General features: G+C 41.5%; 1 protein-coding gene across 4 annotated transcripts in view; it reads left to right on the top strand.

Moving 5' to 3' along the window:
* PDZD2 (PDZ domain containing 2) overlaps nt 1–13838 on the top strand; it is a 201808-nt gene that overhangs the window by 167297 nt on the left and 20673 nt on the right. For 3 of the 4 annotated variants that reach the window (XM_033085233.2, XM_033085231.2, XM_033085234.2), the window contains 9 exons: nt 686–800; nt 2513–2586; nt 2744–2963; nt 4007–4124; nt 6549–6681; nt 9507–9588; nt 10547–10650; nt 11408–11576; nt 12702–13492. In XM_033085233.2, the coding sequence (XP_032941124.1) occupies nt 686–800; nt 2513–2586; nt 2744–2963; nt 4007–4124; nt 6549–6681; nt 9507–9588; nt 10547–10650; nt 11408–11576; nt 12702–13492 (1806 nt within the window). The remainder of the gene's footprint in view (nt 1–685; nt 801–2512; nt 2587–2743; nt 2964–4006; nt 4125–6548; nt 6682–9506; nt 9589–10546; nt 10651–11407; nt 11577–12701; nt 13493–13838) is intronic. The other variant, XM_033085232.2, reaches the window with a different exon arrangement.

Below are 13838 nucleotides of genomic sequence, written 5' to 3'. Positions count from 1 at the left end.
AAAATAATTCAGCAGAGGAGGGAGAGGTTCATTCAGTGTTCATCAGTTCTCAGGTCAGCTTTGCAAGATGGTCCCATAGCCTGCTGGGGTACTGCAGGGGTAAGAGCTGATGGATGGAGCCCTAGGGAGTATATTGATCTAGATTTATTTAAATACAGCGTGATGTATGTCTCCAGGATAATTAAAAATGTACATGTGAATGGTAGCTCCCACATGCCATTCTTCTTTCAGCTACATTCCTGAGATTGCAGCACTGACCTTATGTCATGTTTTGAAGCTTTTCTTCTTCCTGAGGAAATGTAGGATCTGTGACATAAGAGAAACCTGTAGTTAATCCTGGATATAGATCTCAGGGGTAGGAGTTGACTGTTAATTCAAAATGAATGTGTTACTGTTTTTAAAATGGGACAGTTATGGACCCAGTGTTTCAAAAAAACCCAAAATAATCTCAGAATTTTTTCGTAAACAGCTTAGGGTGCCAGCTGCTGTTTTTTGGGTTCTTGAGTGTGTTGATAATAGAAAGAAAGTAAATGAGGAAATGGAAGGAGAGAGTAAGTTTGCAGTGCAATTCATTGGAGGGTTTTAGGTTTTCATCTTTCCCTTGTCTTGTACATTACTGGCATTCTTTCTCACAAGATGATAATAGAGTGAGGTGCCAACTGTGTGTCTTCTCTCTTTTCTGTAGGGTCTTGGATTCAGCATTGTGGGAGGTCAGGATTCTGCTCGTGGACGCATGGGAATTTTTGTGAAGACTATATTCCCAAATGGAGCAGCGGCTGCTGATGGAAGGCTTAAAGAAGGTACGGTAGAGAGCATCCAACCACATGAGGGACCACAGTGTGATATTATTTCAGTCCAGGAGGAAAATTCAAGTACAACCACGTTTAGGCACCTGGCCAGCAGCAAGAAACTATGAAAAACGTAAAATCCCCCGTTTGTTCATCCCGTGGAAGATGATTCATAGCAATTAATTTGACTGTATTTCATATTGAGAAGGGGGAACTATAAAATAGTGGTGACCACTTTGTTTCCCCCTTTGTGTTTTGTGACCTTTGTTTGCCCAAACAGCAAGCTGCAATTCTTCAGTTGGAGAGGGTCAGTGACAGCAGGAAAATATAGATAGCCAACAACATCTGGCTTAAAGACGCTAGTCTGAGAAGGTGTTATATATAGGGACATGTCTGGAAGAGGCTGTTTTGAGTCCTTGTACTCTCTAAGCCTCCTGGTATGATTTTGACGGTATAAGAATCATAACCAGAAAAAGAAAATAAGAAAAATAGGATTGGCAGTAAGATCACCCTGGTTAGAGGAGATATAGCCAGATTTTATTACTACTTTTTTGATCTTGGTATTTGAGCTGAATGCATAGCCTGCTCTGTTGTGTGCTGCACCATGATCTCAGTGCTTGTCAGACAGACAGACTCAGTGTTGAAAATGCAAAGTGACCATGAGTTTAGAGTGGTGGTTTACAATCCTTCTGCAGGGGTTGTGTTACTTTGCTTCCATGGAAAGCTGCTCCTGTGTTACTTCTTTCAAGCTGCTCCTGTGTTACTTCTCTCCTCATATCATCATTCCCCTCTTTCTGTCTCATCACACTTGTTGTATTTGAGGCTGCTTTTGGTGCCAACTCTCACACTTGCTGCCAGAGGGAAGCTCACATCCCTGTATCATAGGTTGTGCACTTGCTGTGGGAAGCCAATAAGTAGCAGCTGTCCCATAAACCCAGCAATCATTTGCAGGCTATTCATAGCTTGCAAACTCTTCTTCTCCGTTTTTTTTTTTTTTTTTTTTCCTTTACTGAGGCTAGGAAAGGAGAGGAGGGGTAGACTGAGCTGATGATATTGCCCCATGTAATTTTGCACAAGTAAAATTGCTGGAATTGGATCTGAATCATGCTGACCCTCCTTTTAATAAAATGAAGATAACACAGCTGGGTGTAAGTAGTAAGACCCAGAGACTGGAAGCTGGTAGAAATCTGACAGGACATGTTCCTTGAGGTGAAAAAGACATTTGTTGTCACAGCTTGTGGGCTACTGCATGCTTCTCTGTCTGCAGGCATTTAGTAAGGGAGCACATTTGCTTTCTGCATGTAGATGTGAGATTTGTTTTCTCTGAATAGGCTTTGAAGTGATGTGCTGTAGTGTTTCACTTAGTTCATCATTTCTCCTGTTAATGCTTACCAAAGAAAGGCAGTTTTATAGTACCTTTAGACTTCATGTTATAATCATTTTCAGACTTCAGGTAAAATCCATAGCATTTTCAGCTTGTTTGTGAGAATAGGAATGCCAAGTTAAGATCTCTGCTGAAGAAAAGTTTTTACTTTGGTAATTCATCACTAGTAACATGTAGAGACATAAGTATAAATGAAAATAAATTGAGAACAGTAAAAGGCTTTTTATTGAATAGTTTATTGAAATCCTTATAGTAGTGGATCACCTCATATTCAGGAAAGATGTTTTAAATCTTTATTGTCTCTATACTGCTAACCTCATTTTTTGTGTCTATTTACCAGGGGATGAAATCCTGGAAGTTAATGGAGAGTCTCTACAAGGACTGACCCATCAGGAGGCCATCCAGAGGTTTAAGGTAACATGGAGTGAAGCCCTGAAGGGGTTCACGCTCCTCTTCACTCACTGCCACCTCCTACCCTCAGCTTGATACCCTTACACCGGCACGAGTTGCAGTGTGCAGGTGTAGTGACAAATGTTGGTCATCTCACGATGGTTCTGTGCTGTCTCTGCAGCAACTCAAGAAGGGCGTGGTGACGCTGACAGTGCGCACACGGCTGCGCAGCCCCAGCCTCACGCCCTGCGTGACCCCCACCCTGCTGAGCCGCTCCAGCTCGCCCAGCGCCAGCGGCAGCGTGCCCGTCCCCAACCTCGAGGAGCCCGATGGCTCCTCCTCCAGCCGCAAAGGACCTGGCCCCAAGGACAGGATCGTCATGGATGTGACACTCAATAAAGGTGAGGGTCCATTCAAATGGTCTGGGAGAGCAAATCTCTGCTTCTCCAGGGAGTTCTTAGGAATAGGTTAGAGGCTCTTATGTCTGATGCATCCATGTGTACCCATTTGACTTTGAACTGCAGGATGAGGGGAAAAAGTACCCTCTAATGCAAAAACTTCTGAGGAGTTCCCCTTTCTTCATTTTGCTGCTCCAGAATCAGAAGCCTCTTATGGGTAGCAGTCAGTGTCCATGCTGATGAAAGAGGGAGGTTGTGAGATAACAGGCAAAATGTAAATCAGCTTCATGGCAGCCCAAGAGGCTGTGCCCTTCTCTTAAAGGGCATCTGTGGGGAAGGCAAAGCCGCAGTGTTGCAAAGTTGCTAGATGACCTGCTTGAACTCCTCCATGAGGATTGCTCTCATTATTAATAATTGCTTATTATAAACTTAAAGTGTATGTTATATGTGCTAGACAAATATGTCTATTTTTAAGACTTACAATATAGTGATTTTGAAGATTGAGCTCAAAATTTTGAGAGAATGTAAGATGTCCAGTAATCCCTACAACAGAGATGTTGTTACCTGAAGGAAAGCAAAGGTGAAAATGGACGGAGGTGATCACTGAACCAGAGATAATGCCACACCTTCCTTTGTTCTTCTTTGCTGAGGATTGCCATGCATATGTTTAACAAAGAGAGCAGCAGAATCATCAGCATCTTCTGTGCTCCTGTTTTCTGCAGTAATTTTAAGTGACATCTTGATTGAATTGCTGCCCCTACTCCTTTGTGCCTTGGACCAGATCAAACCTTGCGCGACATTTCCAGGAGGTTCCCACGGCACTCAGAGTATTTTCTGAGACTGATGAATCTCAGAAAACAGTCAGGATCAGCTATTTTCAATCCTGATTTCCACTTGTTGGTCTTAGCTTCCTGACTGACTGTACCTAAGGCCAGCCCTGAAACAATGACATGAGTTCTGAACTCAGATGGGATGTGGGAACACAAACACTTGTGTGTCCTGTGTGATTACAATCTGCCACATTTCTTTGTACTTGTTTTTCACAGAGCCAGGGGTTGGGCTTGGCATTGGTGCTTGTTGTCTCACGCTGGAAAACAGTTCTCCTGGGATATACATTCACAGCCTGGCCCCAGGATCAGTGGCTAAAATGGATGGCAGATTAAGGTTGGTTAAAACAGAAACATGCTGGAGTGATTTTGCAATAAAATCAGTTGAGACTTTGTTTTCACCAATTGGTTGATATAGAAGGGAAGAAATTTACACGTAAGAGTTCACCTGAAAGAAAACATTTAAGTAAAGACATTCCAAAGTAGTATTAAATATCCAGAAAACATTATTCTGTGTTCTGGAAACACCGTGATCATTAAGGACTGGGTTGTTTGGTCATTTTTTTTTTTTTTTAATTCTCTGTACGGAAAGCTGAGCCTAATGGCACCCTTTGAAAAAGGGGAGCAGCAAGAATTGCAGTGTCATGCTTTTTTGTGAGAGCTGCAGCAAGAGACCCCAGACAGGGAGGAAATTTGCAGAGCTCCGCTAAAAGCTCAGTCACCTGAAACTCGCCTAAAAAGAACCAGGGTAGATGTTCCTGCAGCTGCCTGTGCCTGCAGTGGTGTATTTCTGCCCTTATTCTCAGTCTGGCAGGATTTTTGCAGGCTGACCAGCGTGACTCACTCTGTCATGGAGCTGGGATGTCATTAGGAAGCAATCATTGCCAGGGCTCCCTTGTGCCTTATATTGGATTAAGGGACAGAAATCTTCTTGCTTTTCCTCTTATGGAGGCTTCATTTTTGAAAACCATTGGAGAAAACCTTGCCACTTTCTACATTCCTCCATAAATGCTGGTGGGTGCTGGGAGCGTGGCTCCAGAGGGGAGGATGTGATGGAGAGGTGCTGGGGCTTTGTGATCCACTTTGAGTGTGTGATGCAGAGAGACTGAGCAAATGCCCTGCTTTCACATGGTTAGAGAGCACCTTCTGTTTCCTAGCTCACCAGGAAAACTGCCATATAAATTTGATTTCTTGGAATAAGAGAAGAAGATAATTTTATGGTGGCATTACTGCCAAAACCCTTGAAAGTTCCTATCATATAGAAATGTCTACAGGAGGCAGCATTTAATGGTAACTTGTTTTCTTGCAGGCCCCTCTGGAAAACACTGTAGCATTGGTTAGGTCTGTATGTTACAGCTGCATTGTTTATTAGGTTTAAGTGATTGATTATATCCAGGCACACTTCCCAGATTTTTAGCTTGCTTCTTTGAGACATTGGTTCTGTTGTCCCATCAGCGATTTATGGCTTCATAGGCCAAGACTTACAGGATGGTTTTGATTTTTGGAAAACATTGTTAATCAAATGGTGGCTTTGCAATGCCAGGGGAGGTTTGAATCCAGCTCCTCTATATCTGAGCTCCCTCTCTCAGTCATGTGGCTGTATAAGTGACTCCATTTGTGCAAGTCTAAAGGATGGGCAGAGCAGTGGGATGGTTGCACAACTGATAGGTTACCCTTTACTTTCCTGAGCCTATACCAGAAGTGTGGGTTACTGAACTGCAATTGGTGTTTTGCCTTTGGTTTGTGTACTTATATTGTAAACGCAGTACTTGATTGTCACAAGTAGCCCAAAATAAGCCAGCAGTAGTAGATTCTTTGAGAGTGTCTATTCAAAGCAAATGTTTCAGAAATTATGGAGGATGCTTTAATGATATTCTTAGTTGATGGTATTTTTTTTTGAGTAGTTCCAGATGTCTGAGCACCATAAGCAAGAGTTACAAAACTGAGAAAACAGAACTAAACAATCATAGAATCATGGAACAGTTTGGGTTGGAAGAGATGTTAAAGATCATCTTGTTTCAAAGTCCCTGCCACGAGCAAGGAACCTTCCGCTAGATCAGGTTACTCAAAGCTCCATCCATCGTGGTCTCAAACACGTCCAGAGCTTCTCTGGGCAACCTGTTCTAATGCCTCACTGCCCTGACAGTAAAGAATTTCTGACTGATCTAATCTTGCCCTCTTTCAGTTTAAAGCCATACTCCCTTGTTTTATCAGTACATGCCCTTTTAAATAACACAGTGTTTTCCTTTCAGGACAGTTTTTTTTGTTTTTTCTTTTTCCTTTTTAATGGGTTCTATAAGTTAATTTTTAGCAAATACAGGCTTACCAAGCTCAATTTTTTTTCTGAAGTGATTTCATAAACTCATATCTAAATAATAAATTTCTTATCAGTGTTGCTACTAAGTAATTCAATATGGTGTGAAGAAAGAGCCCATATGAATCTCATTTTTCCTCTTCTGTGCTCAATAAATATCTGAATGCAGAACTGGAACTGAAGCTTGCTTTCACCCTAGTCTGAATGTGGATAGTTTTCTTGGTTGATTTAATAGAGATTTTTGTACCAACAATAAGTGCAGAAGGGATCTCTGAGCCTCTCTCATGACCTCAAGAGGGCTTAACATCACTGGGAGCAGCACGTTCTTTGAAGTCACGTCTTTTCCAGAATGCTGGTGTCTTTGAAAAATTTTGACCATCAGTTGAAAGCACAATTTTTTTTGCATGGGAGGTGGTTGTGATTAGGTGACTTTGTGTCTCTGTATAGCCGGGGTGACCAGATTCTGGAGGCGGATTCCGTGAGCCTGCGTCACGCAGCATTAAGCGAAGCCTACGCAATCCTGAGTGAGTGTGGACCAGGCCCGGTCAGCCTAATCATTAGTCGTCATCCTAACCCAAAGGTGAGGAGAAAATGAGTGAGTGCATGTGGGTTGTTTTCATCTGGCAGTGTAATTTGAGTCTTGCTGTCGGAAAAGCAGAAAATGAAGAAAATGGCTTTTTCTTGCTATGGCGTGTATTGTGCAAGACGTCAGGATTCTTATGATGCTTCCCAGTTTCGTAAGTCATAGCTATGCTGGACTGTCGCTGGTGCTTTTCACTTAGTCACCCACTGATCAATTGCAATTTCCTGGAACTGCTTGAATGAAGTGTTCCCATCTTTCTTGGTACTTGGATGAAGTGGCAACCCAAATACAGCACAAGACCTCTTCCTCCTAGAAGTTATTTTGCAATTACTTTGTCTTTGAGTGGAATATAATTTAGGACCATGAATATATGTATCAACAGCTTGAATTGATCAACTGTAATAAAGTAAAATCTATCCAAAGATCAAAGTTTTCCATCAGGATTTAAAATGTGAGAATATGGAGTGCACTGCTACTGAATCCGTGCAAGGTCAATTTGGAAATAAGGCTGTATTTACAAAGTAAGTGTTCTCAAGCATTTTTTAAAAATTGATGATAGAAGATGAAAGCATATTAGCCAAGCTATAGGGAATAACAGCTTCTTTTATTTCAGTATCAAAGAATTTCATGAGTGTACGAAACCTTCCTGTTTAAACAGGAATGAAGCTGTAAAAATATTTGCATTAGTGGGTCAAGAAAGCTCTGACTTTTGAACTCATAACTACGAATGGAGACCTTAATAAAGCCATATCTAGGAGAACTCAGATTTCATATTTTGTAATTAATAGTGTATTTTTTGCTAAATCAAATATACAGTCAACAAATAGGGGCCTACTTGCCAGAGTTTATTATCTTTGCTGGAAGGCCTTGTGCTGCTAGAAAGAAAGAGGCTGTGGTTCTATTAAAGGTAAGCACAGCAAGGGTAAGAATTGGGCTTATAGCCTAAGATAACAGTATTTCTGATGAGTCTGTGTGCTGTGCTGAACCAAAACAACGGTTCAATGTAACTACATTATTAAAGCGTATAGACATTTGGAGCGTCTGTAAGAAGCATGAAATAAAAATACTGTGCTGCGGAGTCTGCCCTTTCTCATCTGTCCCTGTTCTTACTGTGGTGGGGTCTTGAAAGCTGATGAGTGACCTAACCTGGTGTCTGCTGAAAGGATGAATTGAGTTAAGCTAATTGCTTGGTATTACTCAGTAACATAGGGAAACTATTAAGTGGCTCCTATTACAGTTTTCCATAAGCGATATTTAAGATGACAACAAATCCTTTGCCAAGAAATGTATGAAAAGCTAAAAGTTGAGCTGGAGAGACCCTAAAGCATTTTTCCAGTACTGAATCTATGATCCTGGCAGTGTTGAATCCGTTATCTATCATAGCTGGATCTCTGGAGGAGTGTCCATATGGGAACCCATATTTATTGTCATGTTGCTGTCACCCATTTTCTGAAAGCACTGGGGGATCAATGTATAAATGTGGGTATTTTGTTTTATTTTGTTTTATTTTGTTTTGTTTTATTTTATTTTAATAATACCCCAGCATGCAGACTGGAGTTAGGAATTAGCTTGTCCCTTTCCATTTTGAACTGCCTGAGCCATAAAGGATACTAAACATCAAAGCTGGCAGAGTCTGTGGAAGCATGGATTTTTTGTTAACTTTAATAATGTACTGCAGTGTGCCTGAGACCTGTTTTGACTCTTAGGATATGTTTTACCTAAAGGTTTGTGTTAAGACCATGGATTATAGTCTAAAGATCTGGTCCACGTCCATGTGCCCCAGGAGCCCAGGGACTGTAAGGTCATGACACATGCAGGAAACAGAGATGTGTTTTTACAAAGGTTCACGTTGTTTTGAACATTTTTATACTTAATTTCTTATTTTATAACACAAAAGATCCACAGTACATTTTGCTGCTGAGTGTGTTTGCTTTGGTGTTTTCAAGTACTTCCAAAAGAAATACCACAAAATTTTCTGTCTGCTTGTTATTCTGAATGAATATGGCATTTATGCTGTGTTTAAACTGCTGAGTTCGCTTCGGAATCTCTCAAATCTTCATGGTTGAGGAAGACTCAAGTTTGTAGTCTCTATTTATGCTGAATTTTAGTTCATGTAAAGCAATGTGCATAGAAAGTGTTCTTGACAGAATTAATTTGCTTTCTGTTCTTAAATATATATTTCTGCAGACTAGTTGTTCCTGTATAAAATCATATGTTTTCCAGTAATAAGAATTAAACGTAAGGAAGTAATTAAGGGCTAAATTAAGAAATATGGTAAACCAGTATTTATTCTTAAACCAGAGAAACATTAATTATCAATTACTGATTTACATTTTTCTTTTTAAAAGCAAGGAGAAATGAAAATTAAAAAGACAGCTAATATTATGGGAAGTCTGGTATTCTTCCGGTCGGTTGTGTAGAATAGCTTAAGTTTCTGATGTATGCTTGCACAAAGCAGTCTTTGTCTATTTTAGTCATATTTTCTCACAAATCAATATGCAGCTTTTAATTGAGTTAAAAGTAGGCTGTAATAGCTTCATTTGATTTCTTTAAGTCTAGGGAAGTTTTATTGTTTATATTGTGTGTCACTTGGATGCAGTCTTCATGCAGCTGGCAGGCTTCTGCTTCCTGGTTTTTGCAGGAAAATGGCATCAAGAGAGTCTGAGTCAGGGGACAAGGACTTAGGTGCCCTCCACTAGGTCTTCTTTACTGCATCTTTAAAAATAGTGGCTTACGTGAAATGAATCATGTACTTGTGATGAGTGCTAAGACTCTTGTAATTTCTTGTACCCTGTTTGAGCTTTGTCTTCCACCTACTTCAGGTTTCAGAGCAGGAGATGGATGAAGCAATTGCACGTACTACCCACCGAGAGAGCAAGGATGCCAGCTCCTCTCACGTCACAGGTAGCAACATGTTCTCTTCTCTGGTGTGTGTTCTCTCACAGATGCAGGAACATTTAAGGGCGTGCTCTGAAATTGCCCAGCATTAACATTATTTTGAGAGCCCTCAAGAGAGCAGAACAGTGTAGGAAGTATAATTACTCTGTCCACTGCAGAAATTTTAGCACAAACATCCAGTTCAGATAGATCAGCTCTGCAGCTTATGTAACTTACTTTCTTTCACTAGGCAGCCATGACCTGAAAGTAGTGTTGTCAAGAGGTAGTTGTTCTGAACTTTTTTCAGGGTGAGGGGAAGCACAATGTTCCAGCAGGGAAAGAACAGGAAGGATCTACTCTGTCTATATATGCTTGTCCTTAATGGCAAAAAAACCCATTGTGACCATTTGAAAAAGTCCAGATGCTGCATACTGTACTATATGTTTTAACACCATTTTGATCTTCAAAGTCATGTCAAAATATGTACTCTGGCATCTCTGTGATGTGTTTGAACTCCAGCAGTTCTTAAAGTCTGGCAGATGAAAGCAAACTTTTGGCAATGGCAGAGTGACCAGTAAGGTGATGTTCAGACAAAAATGTTAGATTTGTTATGATCCCCTTTTTATGTGTGTCAGCTAAGATATGCTTTCAGGTTGACCTTGCCAGTGGCTGCTAATTTGTCTTCTGAGGTTGCATCTAGTCAGCAGCATGCTGCAAGAGGTGGAGAAGACTATCGCCTGCTCATTTCTTATTCACAGCACTGGCCCTGGGCCTGGCTGGTGTAACATGTCTTGGTGGTAACATTGCATCTGATCTGAGGGAGAGCTTAAGAAGTGCTGAATAAATCTTACTTTAGGAAAGAAATTCAGATAATAAAAAAGTGTGATTAAAAGCAGCCACCACCTCAGAAGATGAATGAGAAGCCTGTTTGGTTATATAGACCACAACTTTAGTTTTTGGTGTCTAAGTAATCTGTGTTTAACAGGAGCTGTGCAAAAAAGTCCATCTCCTAGTGTGAAGGCCAAACAAGGAGAGACCTCATCTCCTCTCAGCTGGACAATGAAACGCTTCTTGGAGCCAACAAGTCGGGTAAAAGGATTACATGCAATAAAAATGGAGCCTGCTTCTAATTCAGCTTTTACTGAAGCTCCTACTTGGTCAAGGGGTTCAAAACCAAACCTGAATGCTCCTTCCTTGTCACATAGGCTCCATAAAAGAGTTTGTTTCTTGTGTCACACATGTAAATTGTGATAGCAGCAGGCTCCTGTTTGTCTGTGTGACTGTAGTGTTTGGGAGTGATGTGCAGAGCATGGCAGAGAAGGCTGTGGAGTCCCACCTCCTGCCACCTCCCAAGTACCCCTGCTCTGTGCAGCACAGATGAAGTTAGCAAGAGAGACCTGAGCCTGTAGGCAGAAGGCTGAGATTAAGTCCCTCTATATAACCATTGCAGTGGAAAAATCAGTTTTTCCTGGCAAAGCCAAAGAAGCTGTAGACAGTGTCTGGAGGTACAAAGCCTTCCCCTTCTCTCAGTGTAGAACATGTATAAAGGAAACTGCAAAAGTGAATAGTTCATCCCTTGTTTCTGCACTGAGCCACACCTGTAAAGCAGTGGGATTTGGAATCCCTTTTTATTTATTGTATTGGTTAAAAACGTGTTGATATGAGGTGTTTCAGGCATCCAATTTCAACAGTTTAGCTCCAATATACTGACAAGTCCTCCATTTTTAAAACTGGCTTTAAACTTCCTTTATTGACACAGCAATACAAGTGGTCTGTGTGATGCTCACATGCAGGCAGGGGCTTCATGCACTGAGTCCAGCTGGTCACCAGGGTCACTTCTCTTTAGCAGGGATCCATCAGCTCTGAGACAGAGCTTTCCCAGTACTTCTGCCACGATGGTACGAACCATCTCCCCTTCTCTGATGCTGTACCTGGCTCATGTGATGAAGAGCATCTCCGTCAGAAGAACAGGAACAGTTGGTTGGACGATGGCTCTCTGCTCCCTGGCAGCCTGAGTAAGTGATGCAAATGTGTCTGGTCATTGGGCTTGGGTGGGGAGAGTCGCTGAGTGTTGGGTTCCTATACAGGAAAGCTGTGCTGGTCCCTGTGCTGGTAAGAAATGCCAGGCAGTGTAGTGCAAGCTAGTGTTGGTCACATGAAGTTCTGGAAGATTGAAGGAATTTACAGTAATCCACAGAATGCCTGTTTCCATGGGGTTTTTTTTCCAAAACACTATTCTGATAATGTGAAAATTACTTTGATTGGTTTGGATGAAACTAGATTTACAGCATTGCAGAGTTTTGGTTCTTTCTGAATGACTGATCATCCTATTTATTACATGTACAGAAAGTGTTCATCGCTATCTCAAAAACGTTGAGAGGGTCCATCTATGTAAAAACAAATGTGCAATTTTGCATCAGATGTTTTGCATGTGTGTCTTTCTCTCCATAGTAACTGACTGAAAGAGCTTTGTGTGTCCTTACTGACGTGCACCTGACCACAAAGTCAAATGATATATTTGTTCTCCTTTCCTGTGTTTCTCAAGTAATTTCTTTGTCTACAGCTTATTTTCTGTGGAAATTATTTAATGTTTGAAAGCATTTTTCCATTTCTAACTACCCACCAAAAAACTAAAACAAAATAACTTCCCATTAAGTAAGATGCAGTTCTTTCTAAGGTAAACATGGAAAGGGTTCTTGGGGGTTTGTTACTTGCTAGTTTGAAATTGATTGTTATGTGTTTCAGTCTTTGTTTAAGAAAGCAATTTTTACTTTCTCTGAGTTAATGCAGGAGTCCTGAGCTTGGGTTTAAGGAAAATCTGTTGTTTAAACTAAATACACATCTGAACTTGCATCCCTTTCTTCTTTGGGTCGTAGTCATAATTTAGGAATAAACTGAAAATAGAACTAAATGTACCAATGAATTGACTTCGCGAATTATACATTAATTGTAGTGCTGTCTGCAGTCCTCTTGATGTTTACTGTAGTTAGAGGGAGGACATGAAAAGCCTACTTTTTGCTTTGTGAGGAAGAATTAAGCTTCCCCTGCAAACAGAGCCACAGGTATCCTGTTGTAGTGAGATGCATGGTGTTAAAAAACATCCATAAGTACAGTTAAAGAATAACTTTTCTTTTCCCTAGCTGCTAGAGATGCAGGAGTGACAAAAGCAAATGGTTTGGCTTCTCCAGCTAGTGGGAGGTCGTCTGGCCATCACAACAAGCACGTGGAGTCTGTCCGACCCGGCATCCTCAGCGACAGCCCCAAATCTTCCCGCAGCCCCTTTCACCGACAGAGGAGGGTTGTTTTCTATGATGGTGACGCCAGTGATGATGATGAAAGTTCCCACTTGCACAGAAGCCAGAGGGCCAAGAGCCAGGAGGATGCTGGCATTGTCATTACAACCTCATCTGTAGAAATCGATGATGAGAGCCAGGACAGTGAGTCATCGAGATACAGTGGCATGGAGACATCTTCCCCTGTCTTCAGCAACTCTGTGGAGTCTGCAGACAGCACACTGGAGCAAATTGAATCTCCTTTTTTCCCCATCATAGCATTTGATTACTCAAGTGTGCCTGAAGTTCGTCTTGGCAACCTGAGTTTGAGGGAGCTCCGGGAAGCACAACTTGAATCCAAGAGATCGCCAAAACTTGAGCACAGAGCAGTCACCAGAGTGAAAAGCATGATGAGCACTGAGTGCCGAAGCCTTCAGAGACACAGGATGGAGGAGCATGGCTCCTACAGCAAGCCGGTTGCCAGGACGCTCCCTCACAGCAAGAAGTGTGAAGCACCTGATGCAGTCGGGCAGGGCCAGGTTGAAGTCGTCACTCTGGTTCGCAATGAGCACGAGTCATTTGGCCTGGATTTGGAAATCCAAGCCATGCCCTTAAAGGTTGTTGTCACAGGGATGCGGCCAGGTGGACCTGCAGAAATGGTAATTTGTAATTTGAGTTACCTTATTGTGATGTGCTTTCCCATTGTGGGGATGATTACTATTTTTTTTATTTATTATTAAACAAGTGGTCTGTTGAGAGTAAGCGCAACTGAGGTGTTTGTCCTTGCTAGGCAAAATGTCTCACCCCATGTTGTTTGGAGCTGCTGCTAAATAAAATTTTTTTGATTCAGAAGTGCGCCCAGGCTAATTCAAAACTAAGAGAGGCAGGATGCAGATCCACTGAGATGGTCTCATCCCCTCTTGCAATTGCGATTTTGAGGGAACACAATTTTTGTATTTATTTTCTAAATATAGGCAAAGACAAAATAAGAAATCCTGGTGGTAG

This window comes from Catharus ustulatus, chromosome Z, assembly GCF_009819885.2.
Source record: "Catharus ustulatus isolate bCatUst1 chromosome Z, bCatUst1.pri.v2, whole genome shotgun sequence".
In the NCBI taxonomy this organism is placed as follows: Eukaryota; Metazoa; Chordata; class Aves; order Passeriformes; family Turdidae; genus Catharus; species Catharus ustulatus.
Note: the sequence above shows the minus strand (reverse complement) of the source record. Positions and strands in the feature narration are given on the sequence as shown.